The 13097-nt window shown below is 36.2% G+C and overlaps 2 protein-coding genes across 2 annotated transcripts; one reads left to right on the top strand and one right to left on the bottom strand.

Annotated features, from left to right (window-relative positions):
• Positions 1 to 29: 29 nt before the first annotated feature.
• LOC113042535 (ATP-dependent zinc metalloprotease YME1L1-like) lies at positions 30 to 8333 on the bottom strand. Its single transcript, XM_026201458.1, has 18 exons — positions 8301 to 8333; positions 7443 to 7574; positions 6898 to 7081; positions 6408 to 6509; positions 5924 to 6033; positions 5666 to 5813; positions 5329 to 5436; positions 4923 to 5096; positions 4684 to 4836; positions 4464 to 4596; positions 4321 to 4383; positions 3715 to 3827; positions 3479 to 3634; positions 3226 to 3377; positions 1884 to 2010; positions 1726 to 1799; positions 1115 to 1201; positions 30 to 1041 (listed from the first exon to the last, which is right to left on the bottom strand). Exons 1-18 carry the CDS (start codon positions 8331 to 8333, stop codon positions 898 to 900), a joined length of 2193 nt encoding a protein of 730 aa, XP_026057243.1. The 3' UTR covers positions 30 to 897.
• Positions 8334 to 11232: 2899 nt separating this feature from the next.
• LOC113042537 (eukaryotic translation initiation factor 1b) lies at positions 11233 to 12816 on the top strand. The gene is made up of 4 exons (XM_026201459.1): positions 11233 to 11434; positions 11992 to 12155; positions 12231 to 12332; positions 12479 to 12816. Exons 1-4 carry the CDS (start codon positions 11404 to 11406, stop codon positions 12521 to 12523), a joined length of 342 nt encoding a protein of 113 aa, XP_026057244.1. The 5' UTR covers positions 11233 to 11403; the 3' UTR covers positions 12524 to 12816.
• The last annotated feature ends 281 nt before the right edge of the window (positions 12817 to 13097 follow it).

The following is a 13097-nucleotide window of genomic DNA, read 5'->3' on the forward strand; positions in this document are numbered from 1 at the left end:
CAGCTTAACATTCTTGCTTTCAGGAAACGACAAAGAAATCAGCTTTTTTTTTATTATTATTTTTTTTTCTTGCCATATTGATTTCTGAGATAAATAGAATTAACATTTTTCAAACACATATAAACAGTGCAGTCACCTGAGCCATACACAGACATGCAGACAGCCAAAATGTGGAAGAGGATGGAGCAAGAGGCTTTTAGCTTTACCTGGAAGAGTATATTCAAATAAATAACTTGAAGAAACAGGGGATAGTAAGGTCCATTGGAAACATTAAGCAAAAATCTACAGAACTCTTAGTCAACTGTTCAGATACGCATTTACAGATATATTTATTCTTTATCTGTAAATGTTAAAATAATACTGACATTCTGAGGTCACATTCGTAATTGATTTGTGGTTTAGGGCTACACGGGAAAAGTGAACAATCTATACTACTATGATTACTTATAATGGGACAACCTGGTTTGCCATTTGCTTTCAAGTAAAATGCACCATTTACGAGCTTACTGTTTTTATCCATTCCATAAAATCACTTATAAACAAGAGCTTCAATCTGGTGACAAATAATAGGATGAATAAAACACATAATGAACATCATCTTCTTCCTGTTATAGCTTCTTAAAACAAAGCAAAGAATTTTTGAGAACATTATTTCATTTGTAGCCATAACCTATTGGTTCAATACTCAGGCATATGTACTTCTGGCATCAATTTACCATCTTAAATTGATAGAAAATATATCTGAATTTCTGTTAGCTTAGTGTTTGAAAGCCAACCTGAAAAATGAAAAATATTAAGAGAAGGCTAGAAAGTCATTCAAAAGCCTTTCTTGTTTAAAACATTTACAAGTGAAGGAAGATTGTGCCTCAAAAATGTCACAGTTGATCCAAGACTTCATCATCTGGGATCCAGTGACTTTCCCTCCAAGATCATCTGGATTTCCTTTGCATCTAGAGTCTCGTAAGTTAGCAGGGCATCGGCCAGCAGCTTGTGTTCTTTGCTGTATGTCTTAAGTAGCTTCTTTGCCCTTTCATAAGAATTCTGAAAAAGACAATTAAGGCTGAATTTACACAATCCTCAGTCAATCACTTACAAACAAAAACTAAACACCTACCTGCAACAGCGCTCTGACTTCCTGTTCTACAGCAGCCTGGGTCTCCGGGCTGTGGTTCGTCAGGTCTTTGTAGGTCATGACCCCCAGCTGCTCAAAACACAGAGAGGTGAGTGAACTGCAGTTACAGGCACAATAGTAACGCACAAAGGCTTCACTCAAGTTTCTGATTACGACAGGATCCTGACGTTAAAGATGGGCGGACGTGAGTGTAGTTTAGACCCTGCATGTGGGCTGCTCATTTTTGGAAGTTGAGTATGAAGTTGAGTATGAAGTTGAGTATGGCACTATTGAGTGCCGGGGAAGGGATTAGGATGAAACACAGACTTAAGTCTGGAATGTGAGCGCTTACACATCCCTAATGGCTTTGAACACGTGGAAGGACTCAAATGGCTTCTCCAAACAGCTATTTGACTATATTAAATATTTCACTTCAAATATGATCTAAGTCAGATCCCTTTACCAACAATAATAACCTGAAGTAACGCTTGAGATTTTTAGCTAATATTTCAGTAATTTACAAACACATTTGCATTTTCATGGTTCTTTTATGTCTGATAAATGACATGCAGGTTAACAAATTAATTATTTAATAAGAAATAATGAATTTTTACCTTGTCACTCATTCCAAACCGTGTCACCATCATTTGTGCTATTTTAGTGGCTCCATCGAAATCACTGGATGCGCCTGGAGGAGGAACAAATAAAACATCATGATGTTGATATTTCCAAGAATTCAAAGTAGCAGTGATCAGTTAGGGACACATCTCACCGGTAGTGATGTGATCATTTCCAAACACCAGTTCCTCAGCAACCCTGCCGCCCATGCTGACGTCCATCTGGGCCAGAAGCTGGGCCCGAGTCTCACTCCAGCGATCATTCTCTGGCAGCAAGGATACCTGAGAGGAGGTGGCACAATGGATTTATGATGTATAACCCTAGAGAGCAAACACTTTAATTTCATGCAGGGTAGGCACTTTCTGTAAACTACTGTCAGATGTTTTTAATTTGTCTGAAGAGTTTTTTTTGTGAAATAGATTTAATGTTCAGATCTCAAGGCAGATGAGCTAAGAGTTCAAAAGTAGTTTTTTATATGTGAAAATTAAAAATAATTAAAATCAATGTTAAAGAATAATATTTTCCATTTTTTAAACCCATAAGTCAGGGTTATTCTCATTCAGGTACTACACTACCCAACTTTTTTTTTTTTTTTTTTTAATCATTATTATTATAATAATGTATTCATTTTACTGATATCAAACTTCTATAGTATTTTGTTTAAAATACATTTAAAATAAAACTAAAAACTAAGAAATTATTTTTATATTCTTGTAACTTTTAATAATCTAATAAAATAACTTATAAGTAATATATTAATAATATAACTGAAAGCAACACAACATGACATTGAATTGTATGAATAATGGATAATTATTAGAGATTTAACAGTGTTAATAAATGATTTAATTATTTACTTTAAATGACCATTATATGATGGCGAATTAATCTAAATGTAAAAACTGAAATAATAAATGTTACCCTGGACCACAAAACCAATCTCAAGTTGCTGTAGTGGAAAATTTTTGATTTTTCTTTTATACCAAAAATCATTAGGATATTAAAGAAAGATCATGTTCCATGAAGATATTTTGTCAATTTCCAACTGTAAATATACCAAGACCTAATTTTTTATTAGAATTATGCATTTGCTAAAAACTTAATTTGGACAACTTTAAAGGTGATTTTCTCAGTATTTAAATTTTTTTTGCACCCTCAGATTTCAGATTTTTAAATAGTTGTGTCTAGACCTAATATTGTCCTGTCCTAACAAGCCATACAACAAACAAAAGCTTATTTAATTAAGCTTTCAGATGATGTATAAATCTCAAGTTCAATAAATTGTCCCTTATGATTGGTTTGTGGTCCAGGGTCACAAAGGAGCATGCCAACTAAATATCCAACATTAACCTATACTAATAAATTAACAAAAAAAAATAGTATCAGCTAATGAACTACACTATAACAATATTTCCTATGTCACACTAAATTTTTATGAGTCCATCTGGAAAAAGTGCTTAATGGAACATAATGGAACATTAAGACCAGCTACTCACGTGACCAAGTGAAGGGCCACGTGGCATGATGGTAGCTTTATTGATGGGCATTGCGTCTTTGGTGTAATAAGCCACTATAGCGTGTCCAGACTCATGATAGGCTGTGATCATCTTATTTTTCAAGTCGATCTCCACGCTCCGGCGCTCTGGGCCTGGACACAGACAGAGAATATAATTTCAGAATCTCTTGATCAAAGCATTAATCCCCATCACATGTTGCAGAGACTAAGCTGTACGTCCCTACTGGCCTCACCCATCAAGATCTTATCCTTCGCAAACTCCAGCTCCTTCATGGTCACCAGGTCCTTCCCATCGGATGCTGCTTTCAGCGCCGCCTGGTTCACCAGGTTCTCCAGTTCGGCTCCAGAGAAACCCACTGTTCCCCTAGCAATGATCTCTGCATCAACAGCTAAAAGACACACTCTGTTATTGGACTGTCCAAACAAGAATCTTTTAAAACGCATTTTTTTTTTTCTAAATCATTCTTACCAGAATCCACTTTAATTTTTTTTAAATACCATTCCAGGATTTCTGTGCGTCCCTTCACATCTGGTCTTGGGACCGTGACCTGCATGTCAAACCGGCCTGGTCTTACCAGAGCACTGAAATACACATTAACAGAAGTTTATAGATTTAGTTGATCACAAATATTGTATAATCTTGATGGTAAAGTGTTAACTAGATAGATAGTGTAATATATCAGAAGGATACCTGTCTAGATGGAAACAGTTCAAAAGCAGTAGAAACTACCCGCTTCTTAGTTAAAGATGAATAACAATGGGATTTGCGGTTGTTGCTTTATTGCCTTAAGTATTTCTTAAATGAGCTGCTATATGCAAATTATGGAGGAACCCACTTGAGTCTGTAAGCCTAAACCTACAAGACTAGGATTAAACTTGCTGATTTATATGGACTGATTCATTTTAACTACGCATTTATAACACTTTTGGATCTTCTACGCTTTGGTCACCTGACTTCCAACTGAGGGAGAGAAAGTTTCAAAGATGTCTTAAGAGTCTGGACATGAAGGTGAGTAAATTATGACAGAATTTTCAATTTTGAGTGAACTATCCCTTAACGGATATAGAAACCTACTTGTCCAAAGCTTCAGCAAAGTTCGTAGCTCCGATCACAATGACTCCTTCATTGGGTTTAAACCTGAAATCATCAAAATACTAAAATCAGACCTCTGCAGTTTCTTTCAAAAATTAATGATATGTAATAAAAAGCTGATTTACCCATCCATCTCAGCGAGCAGCTGGTTAATGGTTTGTCGTGAGTATGGGTGCATGGGAGACTCAATTCTCTTCCCTCCGACACTATCCAGCTCGTCGATAAATATTACACATGGTGCACTAGCTTTGGCTTCCTCTGTTAGAAAAAAACAGTAGTGAAGTGATTTTATTAACAGCAGAAGCATTATGGGCAATCCAAGACTATGTTTTTTTAAAGACTTACTGAAGAGGTTTCTGATGCGACTCGCGCCGACTCCCACAAACATTTCGTCAAACTCTGACCCGGAGGCGTAGTAAAAGGGCACGTCTGCTTCACCTGCTACAGCTCTGGCCAACAGGGTTTTTCCTGTTCCTGGAGGCCCCACAAGCAAGATACCTAAAATACACATCTAGTTTAGATATTTCATACAAACGGGAAACAAAACACCTATTTCCATAATTAAAGGAAGCAAAGAGTTTCACCTTTGGGAAGTTTACCACCGAGCACGGTGAATTTCTGGGGGTTGCGCAAAAATTCGACAACATCCTGAAGTTCGTTTTTGGCCTCCTCGACACCTTTCACATGTTCAAAGGTGACATTCTTCATCTGAACGGGGTCCACGGCTGAATCCAGACCAGAGGTGGTGCGGAAACGAACTGCATATGTAAATAGATCAAATGAAGACTTAACCATATTGCGTTCTAATCATCTGCTCAGAACTTAAGAGTCAGAAAAACAACTTTACATTACAATTTTACATTACAGCAACAAATCCTTTCATACATTACGTTGTTACATTATTATAAAAGCTGCAAATAAAAACAGCTATAGCCAAATGCATGCTATCACTCAAGCAAACATAAGGAAAGAATAAAATGGGAAACAAACCGGTGTCTGAAAACGACCCTTTACCCGAGAAGAGAGGGCTTCTGAACACACCATATAGACCCACCAGCAGGAGGACAAAAATAATCAGACGTGTCCTCTTTACAGAATCTGTTAGAAACAGCAGTAGTAAGAACGAAACTCCTGCAGCAAACACGCATTTTACTATATAACTAATGTTAGATAAGATGCTTTAATAAAATTAAAGCATCTTATCTAACATCAGATATTAGATAAGTATAATTCCTTTAATAATTTAATATAATGCCTGCAGAAAACACATATTTTACTATTTAACTAATGTTAGAAAAGATGCTTTAAAAAGGACTGAAAGCATTACCTTGAGTCCTCTGTGTCAAAGCCTGAGCTTTCATGAAGCCCTCAGTGAAGCCTGTCTTGAAAGCATCCTGGAGAGGTTCTGGCAAGTTATTCTGTTTCAGTAACTGCTCAAGATTCCCCAGGTCTTGCTTTTCCTTCATAAGGAGGCCCTGAAGAGGACAGAGGAAAAGATACAGAAAATACAAATAAAAGGCAAAGGAAAAATACAAGAGAGCAGGTTTAGAATATTATTTCCTCAGTTTTATTCAAGCTTACTAACCTTCATAAAGGCTGGCGTATAATTCTCGGCATCTACTGGACCTTCAAAACCAGACGGCAGATGTCTAGTCTTGGACCTCATTGTCTTGAAACCTCTGTTTTGGACCCATACTAAGCATAAACACAATAAGACACACTTTTTAAAAATAAATCCACAACTCCATTTATAGCCATTCACAACAAGAATGATAACCTTAACAATAACTATTTTAGCATCCAAACCAACAGGGAATAAAGTTTGGTTTAACATAAGAGAGCACTGCAATTTTGTCATCTGTTTCTTTAAATGTTCAAAAAATTATATTTTGAAATGATTTCAACAACAATGTTTTATCTATGTTGTTTTCATTATAGCTGTGGTGTGAACTTCACTATTCCCATAGAAATAAAACGGTAATTTAAACTTCATAGTTAGAGTTATTGTAAAAGTTAACATCCTTTATGTGAATGTCTTTAACTTTTGGTCACTTGTAGGTAAAGATTACGTTGCAGATGATGCAGATCTACGCAGGCTGCCTGGAGGGGGCTGGAGCTTCGCCTGCGAAACACCGAAGAGCCAAAGAGTCCCATGTGTTTGTGAGAGAACCCTATGTTAACAATAAAACATACAACTTAATTCATAGCAATCACTCTGATGAGAATAAAATGTGCCATTAGTGTCCGAATGACAAGAAGAAAAAAATTTAAGACTGAAAAGCTGTTTGTGCATAAAAAATAATATTTCAACGTCCTAATAAACATGTTACGGATTTATCTACTTATGATCTAGCTTATACAAAGTATTTAAGTACAGCAGGTTTGAAATGGTACAGTGTCATTTCATGTGAAGCTGGACCAGCCTATATTTAATTTCTCAACAGCACTGTTGATAAAGAAAGATTGCATGTGACTGCATAAATATGTTCCTTAAGGGAATAAACCTAGTTATTAAGCCACCAACTCGATATCATCACCTCATGTTGTGGGTAATCTCACCATATTTGTTTTGGAAGAAGGTGGGGGCAGAAATGTGAGATGTTGTCCATGCTGTTGAGTTTTGAGCGGCGCTGGAGATGGATTTCTCCTCTGGATCTACAGAAGGCAGCAGGCGCTCCAGAACATCATGTACATGACTGAACCTCAGCTCTGACAGACCCAGGTCCTTTAAGTTCACTTTGGGCTGTGAAAACAGGCCAATTAGAATTTTTAGGATTGTATTTTAATTTTGTATTATTTAATACAAATTTTGAATATTTTTTATATATTTTTTGTATATATTTTTATATCTCTGTATAGTTTTTGTTTATTTAATTTAGTTATTTTACAATATCAGTTTAAACTAAATAAAAATAACAAATGTTGCACTTTTTCAGTTTAAGTATATATATATATATATATATATATATATATATATATATATATATATTTCAAGTAATTAAACTGGTTTGCTTTTCGTTAAATTATAAAAACCCTGCTGTAAAGAAGAACTCTAACATGCACATGATATACAGCAGTGTGTGGTGTTGTCGCGACTGTCATACCTCACTGAGAAGTGGGTCATGTTCAGGTGAAAGGTCTCTCTGTAGACTCTGCACTGATGTGGTTACAGCCGAGTTGGCTGAACTCTTCAGGTACTGGACCACATTGATCAGATGGGTCAAAGGCACTGTTCCCTAAAAAAAGAGTACATTTTGGTCACATTGCATAACCTAGTGTGGAAGAAAAGTGTTAAACAAATAAAATAATACAATTGCCAGTCCTTGAATGATCATACAGGCTAAGTGACTGATAAGATCTCTATATATATGATTGCTAGAGTATGTTGTTCTGTAGGTCAGTTATGTCACTCTGACACACTGACACACTACTGAAACTTCCCTCCAGACACGTACACACTCTCAGTGTCTCTATTAAACAGCTGCTGTGAAGGTACTTTCACATAACAATGTCATCAGAAAATACGAAAATTAACTAAAAATACTTCAATACGATATGTGCATGTCGAACATCTGTATAGTATATGTTCAGTCAACAGTGAAGAATAACTAAGAGGAGTCTGAACAGATGGAAATGAATAACGTCAGTCAATCAGATGATGTAATCTGTTTGAAGATTGACTAAATGGTGTCACAATGAGCCATCAACAAGATGTTCTTAAAATAAACTTTTAATAGTAAACGATATTACTGTTTTAAATATCTATTTTAATCAGATTACATTTATATATATATATTATATATATTTATATATAAAAAACTATTCGTTTTTCATTAAGAGTCTCATCAACACTGTTCTGTTTCTGTTTCTCTTTCTCGTTTATTATTACTCGCTAAAGCCACTCATTTATTCATAAAAGTCCTTTGACTGTTACTATGTAAAACAATTAAATGTCCTCATACCTGCGATTGAAAGGTTGTAGAAAGAGAAAACATATTTTGGTTAGATTTTCGTTGAAAGGTTTTCTAACGCTCCCGAGACCTGTCAGATCCGCTGCTCCTCTGTTCTTAGGTAGGTTATGGCCATCGGTGTTGTTAATCTCACCGGTGACTCCAACCTTCCCATTGTGTAACCGAGAGACAACGTTGTTAAATTCAGCGAATCCATCGCTATTACGTATGTCTTCACTTCTTCGGTGGTGATCTAAATCAACAATCGTTGTCTTTAGTGCCACCTGCTGCCCAATAACGGTAAGGCGTGAAAAAGTATTTTGCTAGATGTTTTGCTAGACCTTGTCAACAATTTTTGAATCACATAACAAACCAATACAATTACAAACGTTAGAAAGATAATTCAATTCAGTTTATTTGCCAGACTCATGTCCAAAAGCCACGCAAGACAAGACAGGTAAAAACAAACAAAACAAACAAACAACAGTCAGTAAGAAAAAAAAAAAGCAAATAATTAAAATACATACAGACATTTCAGCCAATGCACTCTCAGTCTGGATGTGTACCTGTAGCAACTCACTAAGGGATTTGAGAGTGCCACCATGATACTGTTAGTAGACTCATCCAGACGTTGCATAAATTTAAACATCAAATGTCTTAAAAGTGCTTTCAGTTTGGTTACTCCTACAGATACAAACATCTGACTAGCACTCCCTCCTCTGGGAACCTTGAGTAAAATTCATTGCATCATTGTAGGCAACTTGTAACTTCTGCATGGTAGATTTTTTGTAGGAAGACCACAGATGGGCTGTATAGAGAGGTGTACAGTAAGCTTTGAACAGAGCCACTTTAACCCGAGTATAACAGTTACTAAACTTACGTGCTATGGTGTTTGCCTGTGCATATAACTTATAACACTGTCTGTATATGTCATCATCATCATTCATATCATCTGCAATACAATGACCAAGGTATTTAATCTTTTTGCAGACCTCAAGACAATTATTGGCTAGCATGAACACAGGAAAATTAAGCAATTTATCCTGTTTCGTTCTGCATATTAACACAGCACTTTTGCTGGAATTGTATTTTATATCAAATTCCACACCATAATCAGAGCATATATTAAGAAGCTCCTGCTGCCCAGCACTACTCGGACTAAAAGTAACAAGGTCATCTGCATACATAAGATGAATCACCAGCATGCCACCAATCATACAGCCAGTGTTGCAACCATTAAGTCTTCTTGACAGTTCATCCATATATAAATTAAATAAGACAGGGGACAAGATTCCTCCCTGCCTAACACCATTGGACACTCTAAAGGGGGTGGATATGCTACCCCCCCCCCATTTGATATGCATCTGCTGGTGGGCATACCAATATGCAAGAACCCTCACAATATACCCAGGGACTCCCCTTTGCTTTAGCTTAATAAAAAGCTGTTTGTGATTCACGCGATCAAATGCTTTGGAGGCATCAATAAAACACATGAGAATAGTGGAATTTTTAGACATATACAAATTCACTATTTCCTTAAGAGCATAAATACACATGTCTGTGCCATGGTTTGGCTTAAATCCAAACTGATTATCCAGGGAAGAGATATACCCACTCACTCTATCAAGGAGGATTCTTTCCATTACCTTGGATAAAATACTGGCCAATGCTATAGGTCTATAATTATCCAGGCAGCCAACTTTTCCAGCTTTGTCCTTAATAACTGGGACAAGCAGAATAGATAACATTGAATCTGGAAGTATGGCATGGATCAACAAACCAGTAAAGTTGATTGCTAAGAGGGAAGCAAGCCTAAGACTGGCATTTTTCAGATGCTCTGCAGTTATTGAATCCATACCACATGCTTTATTGTTAGGTAAATTCCATATGGCACCAAATACCTCATGTGTCAGAATACTTATTGATTCATTACTGATAGCAGAGTCCTCCACGTGTGGATCATGTTTTAAACAATTAAAGAGGGAACTATAGTGCTGTCTCCATATTTCAACAACATTATCTTCTTCGGAGACTCCTTCAACAGTACAAGGAAGGGAAGATTTACAGTTATTGAGGGATCTCACCTCCTTCCAAAAGATAAGAAAACGTCACTCTGTAAAAAAGATAGTCATTAACTTTAGTTCCATTTCTTATTCAGATCAAAACAAACATTTAACATAAAGTGAAAACGTATATAGGAATATTGTGTCTTTATTATTACAGTAAAGCAAACCCAATGTTCTGTCTTTAGCGTCCTCCAGTGTCCGCAATGGTCTTTGCCTGTAAAAACATTACAGGCAAACGGATACCTTTGTTTATTTTATTAAACGTTATATAATATACACCACTGTGCGAGGCATAAATATTGTGATGATAACATACGATCACTCTACTTCCAAAATGGCGTGTTGGAATCGTCTGAAAACGTGAATTTATAAAATAAGTGATTAATTAGCTTCACTTCCGGGTTGTTTAAAGACCCCTAGAAGATTTTATTTATTTATTTATTATTATTTTTATTTTTTTACATATTATTATTTATTAAGCAATTAATAGGATGGTGTGAATTTGTAAATTATTAAAAATGGCCTTGGGTTATTAATTCAATTATTTGGATTATTAATTTAAAACAGCAATTTTTAGAATAGCAATTTAGTATTTTAATGGGATTCGCGTTGACAACCGTATACAATCAATAAAACATTGGGGAGAAAAAGGAAATTGTGAATAGTGAATTTTTATATATATATATATATATATATATATATATATATATATATATATATATATATATATATATATATATACACACACACACACACACACACACACACACACACACACACACACACACACACGGTAATCTTGTTTTCTAATCTACATATTTATGATTCTAAATTAAATGCAGCTGAGAATGCACTTAAAGTCTTTTGTGGTCGTGCATTAAAGCACTTCCGCTGTGTTCCACGTTAGAGGCTCGCGAGAGGTTGTATCAGTCAGATTAAAAACAACCGCGCTGTGGTTTCAACGCCGTTTTAACGACAAATCTAAGCATCAGCAAGCGGCTCTGATCGCCGAGATCTTTCCTCTGTTAAAGTAATCGCAGTAATATCGCATGTCCAACATACAGAACCTCCAGTCCTTCGGTAAGTTGCATGCATCGTGCACGAGTGAACAAACGGAAATCATCTCGAGCATTGTCCGTGTATTTTTTTTTTTCTGTGTGCAATGTGCATTCGTTCGAAAATATTGCTTAAATGCTATGAATTAAATGAGCAACTAACAACTCTTTTTCTTTTACAAAAAGTAAAAAATGAGTGGGAACAGAAATTATAGGATTTTTAAAACCGTAGGGATTTTTTTGTTTGTTTATTAGACTACTTATTTTCCTATTTCTACTCCACTCGATTAAACATTGTTGCCTCTTTTAACTATACGTGAAAGTTTACTCTTAATTTCTTATCCAGTAACCGAAGTGTATGTCTGTGACCACGTTTTTGTCTAAGGTCACTTAAAAGTCCCCCAATGATGAGGGTAAAAAAACGCTTGTGTATATTGGTGGCATAAACCACTATCAGCTGTTGCTCGCTACTTGACCTCCTTCCCATTGTGTGACATCCAACTCCTCTTCAGTCTTGAGCTCTTATTGCGTATGTGTGACTATCTTCTTGTAACCAAGACTGAAGTGTTTGTTTCTCTGTAGATCCCTTTGCTGATGCCACTAAGGGTGACGACTTGCTCCCGGCTGGGACTGAGGATAAGATCCACATAAGGATTCAGCAACGGAACGGCCGCAAAACGCTGACCACAGTGCAAGGCATCTCGGATGAATATGATAAAAAGAAGCTTGTAAAAGCCTTTAAAAAGGTATTTTCTAACCTGAGAACATTTCTTCCCACATCCTATTTGATGTTGAGTAGTAATTGCACGCTTTTATTTTAGAAATTTGCCTGCAATGGTACAGTGATTGAACACCCGGAGTATGGAGAGGTGATTCAGTTACAGGGGGACCAAAGGAAGAATATCTGTCAGTTTCTGCTGGAGGTAATGTATGCTTGTGTTTGGAAAGTCATTATTAGTTGCAAGCTGTTTCTCAAAGTATGTTTGAATTTAGTTAATTTGACTGCCCTTGCCTGACTACAAATCAAATTTGGTTTTCCCAGTTCCTCACTTTCACTCTTGTTTTACAGATCAACATCGTAAAGGAAGAGCAGCTGAAGGTTCACGGGTTTTAAAATGCTGGCCCCTCCAGGGCTTTCTAAAGGACCGCACCAGCATGTAGCAATCCTAGTATACTCATGGCAGGGTTTTTGTGACCATATGCTGACAGCAGGGTAAAACCGTTTGTTTTTTGCAATCATTTCAAGCTCGACTCTATTTAACGACCTCAAGTGGACCACTAATTCCAGGCTGGTCTGAATTACATACTGAATCCATGTTGCTGATGCTCGTGAAAGTTTTATGATAGATGCACTCCGTTGCACGATATGTTTTTATCAAGGACAATAAAGTTATGTGACTTTGCAAATTTGACTATTTGTCTTTTCTTCCCTAATAAGATTTAAATCTAGATTGCATGAATAAAATGGGTGCATGTATATTTGTTCCATGTGCGCTTTTTTTTTTTTTTTTTTAAATAACATGGGCTAGAGGTTTAAGAAGGAAATTCTATTGAATGAATGTACGGAAGAAGTTTATGAGACTGCTTCTGGTTTGTAAAGTGCTTTTGTTCATGCTTGTAGTTTGGCTCATTGTCAAACCTGGAAATCCTTTCAGCTGTGGCCTAAGTCTGCAGTGTCCTGGTTGTCT

This window comes from Carassius auratus, chromosome 24 (assembly GCF_003368295.1).
Source record: "Carassius auratus strain Wakin chromosome 24, ASM336829v1, whole genome shotgun sequence".
Taxonomy (NCBI): Eukaryota; Metazoa; Chordata; class Actinopteri; order Cypriniformes; family Cyprinidae; genus Carassius; species Carassius auratus.